General features: G+C 39.6%; 1 protein-coding gene across 1 annotated transcript in view; it reads right to left on the bottom strand.

Annotated features, from left to right (window-relative positions):
• Positions 1-1166: 1166 nt before the first annotated feature.
• The window catches only part of LOC124717056, a 66834-nt gene continuing 55797 nt past the window's right edge, over positions 1167-12203 (bottom strand). The window contains exon 6 of the mRNA XM_047243737.1: positions 1167-2357. Within this exon, the coding sequence (XP_047099693.1) occupies positions 1704-2357 (654 nt within the window). The 3' untranslated portion in view covers positions 1167-1703. The remainder of the gene's footprint in view (positions 2358-12203) is intronic.

The raw sequence follows: 12203 nt of genomic DNA, 5'->3' as shown, positions 1-12203 counted from the left end.
AAGGCATAATCAGTCTTAAATGATGATGATGATGATGATGTAGAAACAGTCGATGTACAAGTTATATGTCGGAATGGATGACCTGAATGTATCACAGTGTCTGCCATTTCTGTTCATGATCAAACCACCACTGAATGAAGTACTGCCTGTTATTGTGCATCCAGCCTGTAGAAGAAAGGAGTCCCATCCTGTGCTTTGTTTTGTAGCTGGCCTATAATTTCAATGCAGTGTATGCCCATGTTGGCCTTAGCCCACACTAGGTTACTGATTTCACAGCATGTGTTTGCCTTTCTGATTAGCTCCAAAACGTTGTTTGTACATGACATAACGGGTATAACTGCAGATATTATTATATGTGGTGAGTTACTATGTACATACATGAGTGTGATGATTGTTTTTTCTTTCTGTCTCAAACAGTCTTCCTACAAACATGTCGCAAGCTTTATGACCTGATATTTTCCACATGGTCGTAACTGCATTGTGAAGGGGACTACTCCTGTCAGTATTCACTAACCGTCTTGCGTCCACACATCAATATTTGAACACCTGACCTGGTGGCCAGAGGAAAACAGAGATTAATGGCTTGCTTCTGCCATGTGTACTTGGAGGTACTACAAAACCTAAAAACATACTACTTGTAATAGTATAATTATGTAATAGTATTATTATATAATAGTACTACTACTCTGCAAATGACATACATTCTGGCTTAATGTTATTCAATGCACCATCCCTAGTCACCGATTGAAGCATCTGTACTTAAACCCATTGCACCCTGTTTATCTGCACACTCCATATTTAATGATCTAGATATTTTAAGGTATTTTTGGGTCTCAAATTTCGAATCTCAACATGGTGCAAAAATTGGTAACTCACTTTAAGTGCTCATAAATATAAAATCATGCACTACACAAAACAGAAAAATGTAGTATCATATCACCACAATATCAAATCCCTACTGGAATCGATGAACTCACAAAATATGTGGGCACAACAATTTGTAGCAAATTTATGGCTCCTTTAACACTCAATGAGAAACGTTGATAACAGGAGAGCTTAGCCAGGAATACATTGTGTACTTCTGTGGAAACAAAAGCTACAGGAGATCAAAATAAACAAGTCAAAGGATCTGTCAAATTGAATAACAAACACGAGAAATGCCTTAATTCTGATGAAGAAAAACAAATTACGAAAGACTGTCAGAAAACAAAGGAAAGAGCTTAGAACTGATTCCCATATGCCTGATAGTCTTTCCAGCACTCAAGCACATATGAAAGAATGCTTCTTTATTTATTTATTATGGCTTTTGGTTTCATGACTATACAACCAACCCTAGGGTAAACACACCAGCGGCAATTGCATAGTTTGAATTATTATGTAAGTACAAATTTCAGTGTGGTTATGGTGAAAGAAGGTTAAATTTTATAACACTGATATACACACACTCCACTTATCTCTGTGCAAAATTTAATTTAAAGTCAGTTACAACAAAAGATGTATTATTTTAAGTTAACAAATGCATACAAATACACTGCACTTTATGTGTCCAATTTGCCTTCTGGCTGGCAAGTGATTGGATCATAGATTCAGCAGCCACTGATCACACAACATACCATGATGAACGATTTTCAGCACTTTTCCATCCCCTTCTGAAGTCCATTTTGCTAATAATTCCGCTAAAATGCTATTAGGTGATGATGAATCTAGTTGAACGTCTTCATGATTAGCACTGATATTAAAATGAAAATGAATATTTCAAGTACATGAAGAAATCCATTGCCAGCAACATTGGCACCTTCCCTCTGCACTGCACTGATCAGTGGCGTATCTCCATCCCCATCCTGCCGATCAAATTCTGCCCGCTGTCCATGTTGCCTGTCTTCCATGCCGGGCCACTGCCATGTTTTGCCAGCACATCCAAATCTGCTTTCGTGAGCAGCCAGAGTGCTGTCCAGCTGAGATGGACTCTCAACCGTATCTCTTTCTAAATTTGTAAGCACACGTTGATTGTTGGCATCACCAGTTTCTGCACTGTGATATAGTGACGAGTATATGCCACTCTCGTCACTATACTTCAAGTGCCATGGTTGTGTCTGGCTACTGCAACTGGCGGCTGTTGAAGACCTCACCTCCTGCAGCACCACATTACCCTCTACCCGGAGTGGAGTGACACCAAACAGGATCTCTGTGGCACAGCTAGGTATGTGGCTCTCTCCCCACATAAGTCCATGTGCTGGAGGACGAATCCTTGACCATTGTGGATGAACATATTTGGGCTTCACTTTCTTCCCCTTCTGCGAAAGAGTTCTTCCTTTTTCTGCTGTTCTGATCTTCCCGTGTAAGAGCATGCTGCGCACCTGAAAACAAACATGAGTCTTAAACATATAACTGCAACACAGTGGTAGACCTGCATCTATTTTGTACTGTTTTTACGATGAATGTTGAATAAGTAATGCTAGACTACTTTTTTCTGGGGCTGTTTCGGTTGAAGAAAATGCGGAATTTGTTTTGGGATCGTCGAACATTACTGCTTCAGCCCTTATAGTTTCATGAAGTTCCAATAGCTGGTGGAACTATATGTTGCCTTCAAAATGTCGTCTGTAACGGAACTGCGCTCGAAGCACAGAGCTGTCACTGAGTTTCGTTTGACAGAAAATCACATCGTCGCAGATATTCATAGGTGCTTGCAGGATACCAGTGAACGAAAGCATGGCGAGTCGTTTGGTGAGGCATCTGCCATCACAACAAGGAATAATGTGCATTGGAATCTTGAATAACACCAATTTGCTTTTAGAAAAAAAACCATGTTGGGTCACTTATTGAATGCCTCTCATGCATAAAATAGTGCACGTGCTGACTGTTGCCACTAATCTATGTTTTTCCAAAAAACACATCAGCTAAACCAATCCTGGGTCATCCCTTGTGATCTACAATACATTTATTTATTGTTTAGAGTGAACCCTTCAGTGCACTGATTTCAGTGGTTTTTAAATTCGAAGTGGAGTGCCGCTACTACGTAGCAGTCTTAGCTCAGCGATGACGGAGGAGTCCAGAGATATAATGCAACAGTCAGTGGTATTCAACGAGGGGTAGGTCTTCTCTTCCAGTGTTGTCTGCTAACATTTAACTTCTTTGGTGATAATACTCAGTAAATGCCTGAAGATGGCCTTGTAAGCCGAAAACCGGTTAGCAATAAAAATAATATTGTAGAACAAAAGCAAACTGGTGCTTTTCATTTATTATTATAATGTTGTTCTACCAAGATCCGACGGAAGATTCTGTTAATTTGATCATTTTTATTCGAAGACACATACCTCATTCTCGTAGATTGAGCGCTTTTGAGGCAGAAGTCTTTATTATTTCATCATGCCAGTTTGACTTAAAAGCAGACTGATTAGCAATTTAACGTATAGTCCATCACCTACCCAGTTAATTATTATTATTGTAAATCTACTTTCTTTGTGTTTAGTATGCCTTGTTGGTGTGTGACTGCTTGAGCCTGTGACTGAGTGTTCGTATTTGGGGTCCTTATAGGAGTGTCAGGCAGTGCAGTAACAGAGAAGTTTGTTTATGCATGTAGTTTGCGATTGATTAGATGTATTTTAGCAAACTAGTACCAACGTTTTGCGGATGTTCAGATTAGTAGTAAAGATAGTGTTGCTACAGGTTCTGGAAAACAGGGAATATCAGGGAATTTCAAACACGTCGGAAAATATTAGGGAAATTTGAATTACTATTACTTCTCCCCATCCTACAACTCCCCTCAGCTTGCAGTCAGTGCTGCCACCATTTCTTGCCGCTAGCCTAGCAGTGCCAACGACAGGCAGGGAGATATGAGAAGTGGTTTGTTTGGGTCTGAGTCTCAGAGACAAGACGGCACGGCCGGAGACTGCAGTCATGTGTGCATGAGCTGTCTGAATTATTGTGTGAATGTGTGTGTGCTCTTGTTTTCTGACAAAATATGTGGCTGAAAATTTAGTCTTGACAGTGTGATTCTTTTCTATGTGGCTGTCTGCAGCTCGGCACCATCTTTATGGTGAGTTCCTACCTATCAGTATTATTGATTCTCAGAGTATTTGAACAACTTATCTGTTGCATGGATTAATCACCATGGTCTCATTTCATCAACATGGTGTCTGTGGCTCGTCAATAGCTGGTGGCACTATTGGATTTCCATGACGGGCCAAAACTGGAGGCAGTTTCTGCAGTTTTCTGTAATGGGTTCGGCCTGCCAGTCTGAAGCCATTCGATTCTCACTAATGTGTAGGCCCTGCCCATCGGATCTAGTCTCACCCATCTGCCCACAGGCCAAGTCTGTTTGTATGTGCCATAATCAAGTGGATTTTCATGGTTTTTCCATGGACCCAACATTGTGCTGCTCCTCAGCAGGACACACACAGGCCATGGGCGATGGATTTCAGAGATTGGGACTGTCTCATCCCCAAGTACATTGTACAGCGTGGCGTTTTATTCACATTATGGCACTTCAAAAGTAGTTTATATGTTAGAAAGCATCGACAAGAAGAAGAAGAAAATTGTTTCAACCACTGGCAGTTCTTACGTTATGAACTCATATATTTGTCGAAAGAGAAATGACACAATACCTGTAGATTAACAGATATAAAACAGCAGGTAATAACCGACAATAATGATCATAGTAGAACGAACATTTGATTGGCAAACATCTACAATGTTGGTTTACACAATTCTTGCCAGCCTTATACACTTCTTTCAAGAGGCCTGAGATTATATCTCAAATCAGTGAAGGTATTATACATCTGTCTTGCAACTCCAAGTAAATCCATATTTCTGTCACCAAATGTGCTTCATTTTATTGAAATAAAATAACATCAGTTACCTAAATGGAACACATACGGTATACCATTTGGCTTGCTTTCTCCATCTAAAAGTGCTTCATTACAGAAGATGTTCATGTTAATTCTTAAGATTTTTACTCACATAAGGAAACGCCATCTGCTTGCATTTTTTTTAGATATTTCCTCGTTTGCAGTTTTGTTTCTTGTACTGGAGCTACAAAGACACATTGTCAACTTATCAAAATTTGTCCACGAGAAATGCTAAGGCATTCCCACAGTCCAACGAAAGCTTACAGAAGCCACCACTGTCATGTGAAATTTTACAACTGGTAAAGACACATCAGAATCAGGTTTTGTGTCAATATTTTTTGAATGAACACAACACACATCATCTTAACTGAACTACTATATAGAAACACACTGCACAAACCGCAAATTTTCTAGAATCTGTTGATCACATGCTTAGAGAAACACAAGCTGAGAAAAAAAAATCATAAACCACTTAGGGAAGAAATAAAAAAAATCATAGAAAGAGAACAGAAAAATCACAGGAGGAAATTACATTGAAAATACAAAATTTATCAGTAATGGAAGAAATTGAAATGATAATCAGCCAATAAACAGTTCTGTAAATCAGAATAATGACAAGGACAAATTGTCAGCTAAAATCAACACTGTAGTTCTGAGTGAAATAATAGTTACACAGATAAAAGAACAGAACAAACATATAAACACAACAGTAAAAGAAAGTAGTGAACAAGTGGAAACTTTGACACTAAGTTCTGAAGAATTAATCAGTGAAACACATTTGCGCAATGACAAAGTAAAACAACAAAAAAAAAAAATCAAGGAAAACAATGTATCATTGCAACTAATGGAGAACAAGAAATTGAACATCTGGCTGTCCCAACCTGTGAGGTACATGAACAAAAAACAGCTGTCATTTCGAGTAAGATATGTCGAAACTCAGATAACTCTTCACTAGTTTGTTCTTCACATATAAAGATACACAAAGCTTTGATGCAGCATATGGACAGTCATGTAAGACTTTAAGGAACAAAAGCATACACACAGTAAAAGAAAGTGCAATTGCAATGATCTTGGTCATTCTTACATTTTTTTTCATTTTCAGTACCTATAGGTATTCATGGCATTTAGGTGACTTTGTTAGAACATTCTCTCTCGCAGTCAAAAACTGAACAGGCTTGGCGGCATACCAGCAAAGTTTTGTGGATACGGAAAGCTTACAGTTATGTTTACAAACATTTTCATATAGTCAACTTAGGCAATTATTTTCTTATACAAAAATGCACTCACACATAAGACATTGAACAGTCCTTGCGCAGTTATACTGAGCATTAGAGCACAATAATAACGGAAATTCAATTTCATGGTAGACTCGTCTTCTGTCGCTAACCATTTAGTCGATAAGTACAAGAAACTTTCTTCTACTGTCCTAATGTCAATATGTTGTTGTTGTTGTTGTTGTTGTTGTTGTGGTCATCAGTCCAGAGACTGGTTTGATGCAGCTCTCCATGCTACTCTATCCTGTGCAAGCTTCTTCATCTCCCAGTACCTACTGCAACCTACATCCTTCTGAATCTGCTTAGTGTATTCATCTTTTGGTCTCCCTCTACGATTTTTACCCTCCGTATTCCCCTCCAATACTAAATTGGTGATCCCTTGATGACTCAGAACATGTCCTACCAACCGATCCCTTCTTCTAGTCAAGTTGTGCCACAAACTTCTCTTCTCCCCAATCCTATTCAATACCTCCTCATTAGTTATGTGATCTACCCATCTAATTTTCAGCATTCTTCCGTAGCACCACATTTTGAAAGCTTCTATTCTCGTCTTGTCCAAACTATTTATTGTCCACGTTTCACTTCCATACATGGCTACACTCCACACAAATACTTTCAGAAACGACTTCCTGACATTTAAATCTATACTTGATGTTAACAAATTTTTCTTCTTCAGAAACGCTTTCCTTACCATTGCCAGTCTGCATTTTATATCCTCTCTACTTCGACCATCATCAGTTATTTTGCTCCCCAAATAGCAAAACTCCTTTACTAATTTAAGTGTCTCATTTCCTAAACTAATTCCTTCAGCATCACCCGACTTAATTCCACTACATTCCATCATCCTCGTTTTGCTTTTGTTGATGTTCATCTTATATCCTCCTTTCAAGACACTATCCATTCCGTTCAACTGCTCTTCCAAGTTCTTTGCTGTCTCTGATAGAATTACAATGTCATCGGCGAACCTCAAAGTTTTTATTTCTTCTCCATGGATTTTAATACCTACTCCAAATTTTTCTTTTGTCTCCTTCACTGCTTGCTCAATATACAGATTGAATAACACAGCCCTGTCTCACTCCCTTCCCAACCACTGCTCCCCTTTCATGTCCCTCGACTCTTATAACTGCCACCTGGTTTCTGTACAAATTGTACACAGCCTTTCGCTCCCTGTATTTTACCCGTGCCACCTTCAGAATTTGAAAGAGAGTATTCCAGTCAACATTGTCAAAAGCTTTCTATAAGTCACCAAAGCTAGAATCGTAGGTTTGCCTTTCCTTAACCTATCTCCGAAGGTAAGGTGTAGGGTCAGTATTGCCCCACGTGTTCCGATATTTCTACGGAATCCAAACTTCTACTAGTTTTTCCATCCGTCTGTAAAGTATTCGCGTTAGTATTTTGCAGCCGTGATTTATTAAACTGATAGTTCAGTAATTTTCAAATATGTCAGCACCTACTTTCTTTCGGATTGGAATTATTATATTCTTCTTGAAGTCTGAGGGTATTTCGCCTGTCTCATACATCTTGCTCACCAGATGGTAAAGTTTTGTAAGGACTGGCTCTCCCAAGGCCATCAGTAGTTCTAATGGAATGTTGTCTACTCCCAGAGCCTTGTTTCGACTCAAGTCTTTCAGTGCTCTGTCAAACTCTTCACGCAGTATCATATCTCCCATTTCATCTTCATCTACATCCTCTTCCATTTCCATAATATTGTCCTCAAGTACATCGCCCTTGTATAGACCCTCTATATACTCCTTCCACCTTTCTGCTTTCCCTTCTTTGCTTAGAACTGGGTTTCCATCTGAGCTCTTGATATTCATACAAGTGGTTCTCTTTTCTCCAAAGGTCTCTTTAATTGTCCTGTAGGCAGTATCTATCTTACCCTTAGTGAGATAAGCCTCTACATCCTTACATTTGTCCTCTAGCCATCCATGCTTAGCCAGTTTGCACTTCCTGTCGATCTCATTTTTGAGACGTTTGTATTGCTTTTTGCCTGCTTCATTTACTGCATTTTATATTTTCTCCTTTCATCAATTAAATTCAATATTTCTTCTGTTACCCAAGGATTTCTACTAGCCCTCATCTTTTAACCTACTTGATCCTCTGCTGCCTTCACTACTTCACCCCTAAAAGCTACCCATTCTTCATCTACTGTATTTCTTTCCCCCATTCCTGTCAATCGTTCCCTAATGCTCTCCCTGAAACACTCTACAACCTCCGGTTCTTTCAGTTTATCCAGGTCCCATCTCCTTAAATTCACACCTTTTACCAGATTTTTCATTTTTAATCTACAGTTCATAACCTATAGATTGTGGTCAGTGTCCACATCTGCCCCTGGAAATGTCTTACAATTTAAAACTTGGTTCCTAAATCTCTGTCTTACCATTATAAAATCTGTCTCAAACCTGTCAGTATCTCAAGGCTTCTTCTACGTATACAACCTTCTTTTATGATTCTTGAACCAAGTGTTAGCTATGATTAAATTGTGCTCTGTGCAAAATTCTACCAGACGGCTTCCTCTTTCATTTCTTACCCCCAATCCATATTCACCTACTGCGTTTCCTTCTCTCACTTTTCCTACTGCCGAATTCCAGTCACCCATGACTATTAAATTTTGGACCCTTCACTATCTGAATAATTTCTTTTATTTCATCATACATTTCTTCAATTTCTTCGTCATCTGCAGAGCTAGCTGGCACATAAACTTGTACTACTGTAGTAGGCCTAGGCTTCGTGACTATCTTGGCTACAAGAATGCCTTCACTATGCTGTTTGTAGCAGCTTATCCGCGCTCCTAGTTTTTTATTCATTATTAAAACTGCTCCTGCATTACCCCTATTTGATTTTGTATTTACAACCCTGGATTCACTTGACCAGAAGTCTTGTTCCTCCTGCCATCGAACTTCACTAATTCCCACTACATTTAGCTTTAACATATTCATTTCCCTTTTTAAATTTTCTAACCTACCTGCCTAATTAAGGGATCTGACATTCCACGCTCTGATCCATAGAACACCAGTTTTCTTTCTCTTGAAAACGACATCCTCTTGAGTGGTCCCCGCCCAGAGGTCCAAATGGGGGACTATTTTACCTCCAGAAAATTTTATGCAAGAGGACGCCATCATCATTTAACCATCCAGTAAAGCTGCATGCCTCGGGAAAAATTACGGCTGTAGTTTCCCCTTGCTTTCAGCTGTTCGCAGTACCAGCACAGCAAGACTGTTTTGGTTAGTGTTACAAGGCCAGATCAGTCAACCAACCAGACTGTTGCCCCTGCAACTACTGAAAAGGCTGCTGCCCCTCTTCAGGAACCACACGTTTGTCTGGCCCCAGATACCCCTCCATTGTGGTTGTACCTATTGTATGGCCATCTGTATCGCTGAGGCACGCAAGCCTCCCCACCAGTGGCAAGGTCCATGGTTCGTGGGGGGGAATGTCAGTATGTTGAAAGTAATTTACTGACTTGAGAGCCATGATTAAGAATGAGTCATACTTGCGGCAAAGAACATTCCGAAACTGAAAAATTGAAAACTTTGATTACAAGCATTTTATGACTTTAACAAGATGTGACCCAGTTAAAAGTAAAAAAAATTTAAAATGAAAAATCACTGGCATTTAATAAATATTTGACCCCATTAGCAAAGATGTAGAGAAAAACAAACGGCATTTTCATTTAAGCTTGACTGCAGCACACACGTAAGAATACACAACAGGAATGTACTACACAACAGCGCCTTGGAATTCCAGCAGTAATTAATGAGTCACATCACACAAAATATAATGCTCCTACAGCACTAAACTTTTTTCACTTGTAAAAATATCTAGAACATCTTATTGATCATCCCAGGAATTTTGCTCTCAGTAAACATTTTGTAATACGAAATTTTTGAAAGTAAAACGCAGACTGGCGAGACAGGGATGCAGCTTTGAACACAATTATTTTTACGTACAACATTAGCAGTCATGACTTACAAAATGAAAGTTGCCTATTATATTTATGTCATTTATTGTGTTTGATCAAAATGTATGTTCTCTGTATAAATTGTTACTATAGGATGTGGCACCATTAGTACAAAAATTATGTAGAGTATAGTACTGTTGGGAGCTCTCATGAGTCATTTAAGATGTGTAAGGAGGAAACAAAGAGAAAAAGGTAAGAAAGAACAAAGAAATGGCTGGATGACAACAGTGAATGAAGGTATCGTGACTTGAGGCAATACAGGTTACCGAGATTATTATAGGACTCGTAGAATTGTACATGACAATGTTGTAGAAACTGAAATGATTCAGACACACAAGAGCAAGGGATGTCATCATATTTCGCATGTCAAACCGTATATAGAATAATTAAATTGAAATGATTCAGACCCACAAGAGCGAGGGGTGTCATTCTATTTGCCATATCAAACCATATATGGAATAATTATATTTACCAATGTTGTACCCATGTAGAGGACTACATGTCACCTATTCAAAAATATTTCTTGCATTACAGAGCACAGCAACAGTTAGCAATAAACAATGCTATAGCACTGCATGACAGAGCCACTCCCGTCGCGCAACAAACTTAATTTATTCCGCAACAAATCAAGTGATTTGCTGCAATGATGCATACGCTGGAGAAACTGCTATGAACTTTGAAATTTCATCTATAATCCACATAGAAATAAATAATTTCTAATAAAATGAACATTGACAGTATTTTTTTAAAACAGTTCAGAGAGGGAACACTGGTTATCAGTAATGCATTGTCCTCTCCAATATTATTTTTGGCTATACACAGTGCTGTTAATACAGAGACATATAACATTTTCTACCACTTTTGATGAGGTGTCCAGGATGTTATAGGATGGTAATTGTGTTGTCTGGAAAGAAAAGTGATAGGTATTTTGATGTAAGAAGTTTTTCAGAATGAGGTGAGCTAGTGAAGCTACGTTTACTGAACAGTAATACAGGGTGTTTAAAAAATGACCGGTATATTTGAAACGGCAATAAAAACTAAACGAGCAGCGATAGAAATACACCGTTTGTTGCAATATGCTTGGGACAACAGTACATTTTCAGGCAGACAAACTTTCGAAATTACAGTAGTTACAATTTTCAACAACAGATGGCGCTGCGGTCTGGGAAACTCTATAGTACGATATTTTCCACATATCCACCATGCGTAGCAATAATATGGCGTAGTCTCTGAATGAAATTACCCGAAACCTTTGACAATGTGTCTGGAGGAATGGCTTCACATGCAGATGAGATGTACTGCTTCAGCTGTTCAATTGTTTCTGGATTCTGGCGGTACACCTGGTCTTTCAAGTGTCCCCACAGAAAGAAGTCGCAGGGGTTCATGTCTGGCGAATAGGGAGGCCAATCCACGCCGCCTCCTGTATGTTTCGGATAGCCCAAAGCAATCACACGATCATCGAAATATTCATTCAGGAAATTAAAGACGTTGGCCGTGCGATGTGGCCGGGCACCATCTTGCATAAACCACGAGGTGTTCGCAGTGTCGTCTAAGGCAGTTTGTACCGCCACAAATTCACGAAGAATGTCCAGATAGCGTGATGCAGTAATAGTTTCGGATCTGAAAAATGGGCCAATGATTCCTTTGGAAGAAATGGCGGCCCAGACCAGTACTTATTGAGGATGCAGGGACGATGGGACTGCAACATGGGGCTTTTCGGTTCCCCATATGCGCCAGTTCTGTTTACTGACGAAGCCGTCCAGGTAAAAATAAGCTTCGTCAGTAAACCAAATGCTGCCCACATGCATATCGCCGTCATCAATCCTGTGCACTATATCGTTAGCGAATGTCTCTCGTGCAACAATGGTAGTGGCGCTGAGGGGTTGCAGCATTTGAATTTTGTATGGATAGAGGTGTAAACTCTGGCACATGAGACGTTGGCGTCATTTGGACCGCAGCTGCAACACGGCGAACGGAAACCCGAGGCCGCTGTTGGATCACCTGCTGCACTAGCTGCGCGTTGCCCTCTGTGGTTGCCGTACACGGTCGCCCTACCTTTCCAGCATGTTCATCCGTCACGTTCCCAGTCCGTTGAAATTTTTCAAACAGATCCTTTATTGTATA

The sequence above is a fragment of the Schistocerca piceifrons genome, chromosome 9, assembly GCF_021461385.2.
Source record: "Schistocerca piceifrons isolate TAMUIC-IGC-003096 chromosome 9, iqSchPice1.1, whole genome shotgun sequence".
NCBI lineage: Eukaryota > Metazoa > Arthropoda > Insecta > Orthoptera > Acrididae > Schistocerca > Schistocerca piceifrons.
This window is presented reverse-complemented; position numbering and strand designations above follow the sequence as displayed.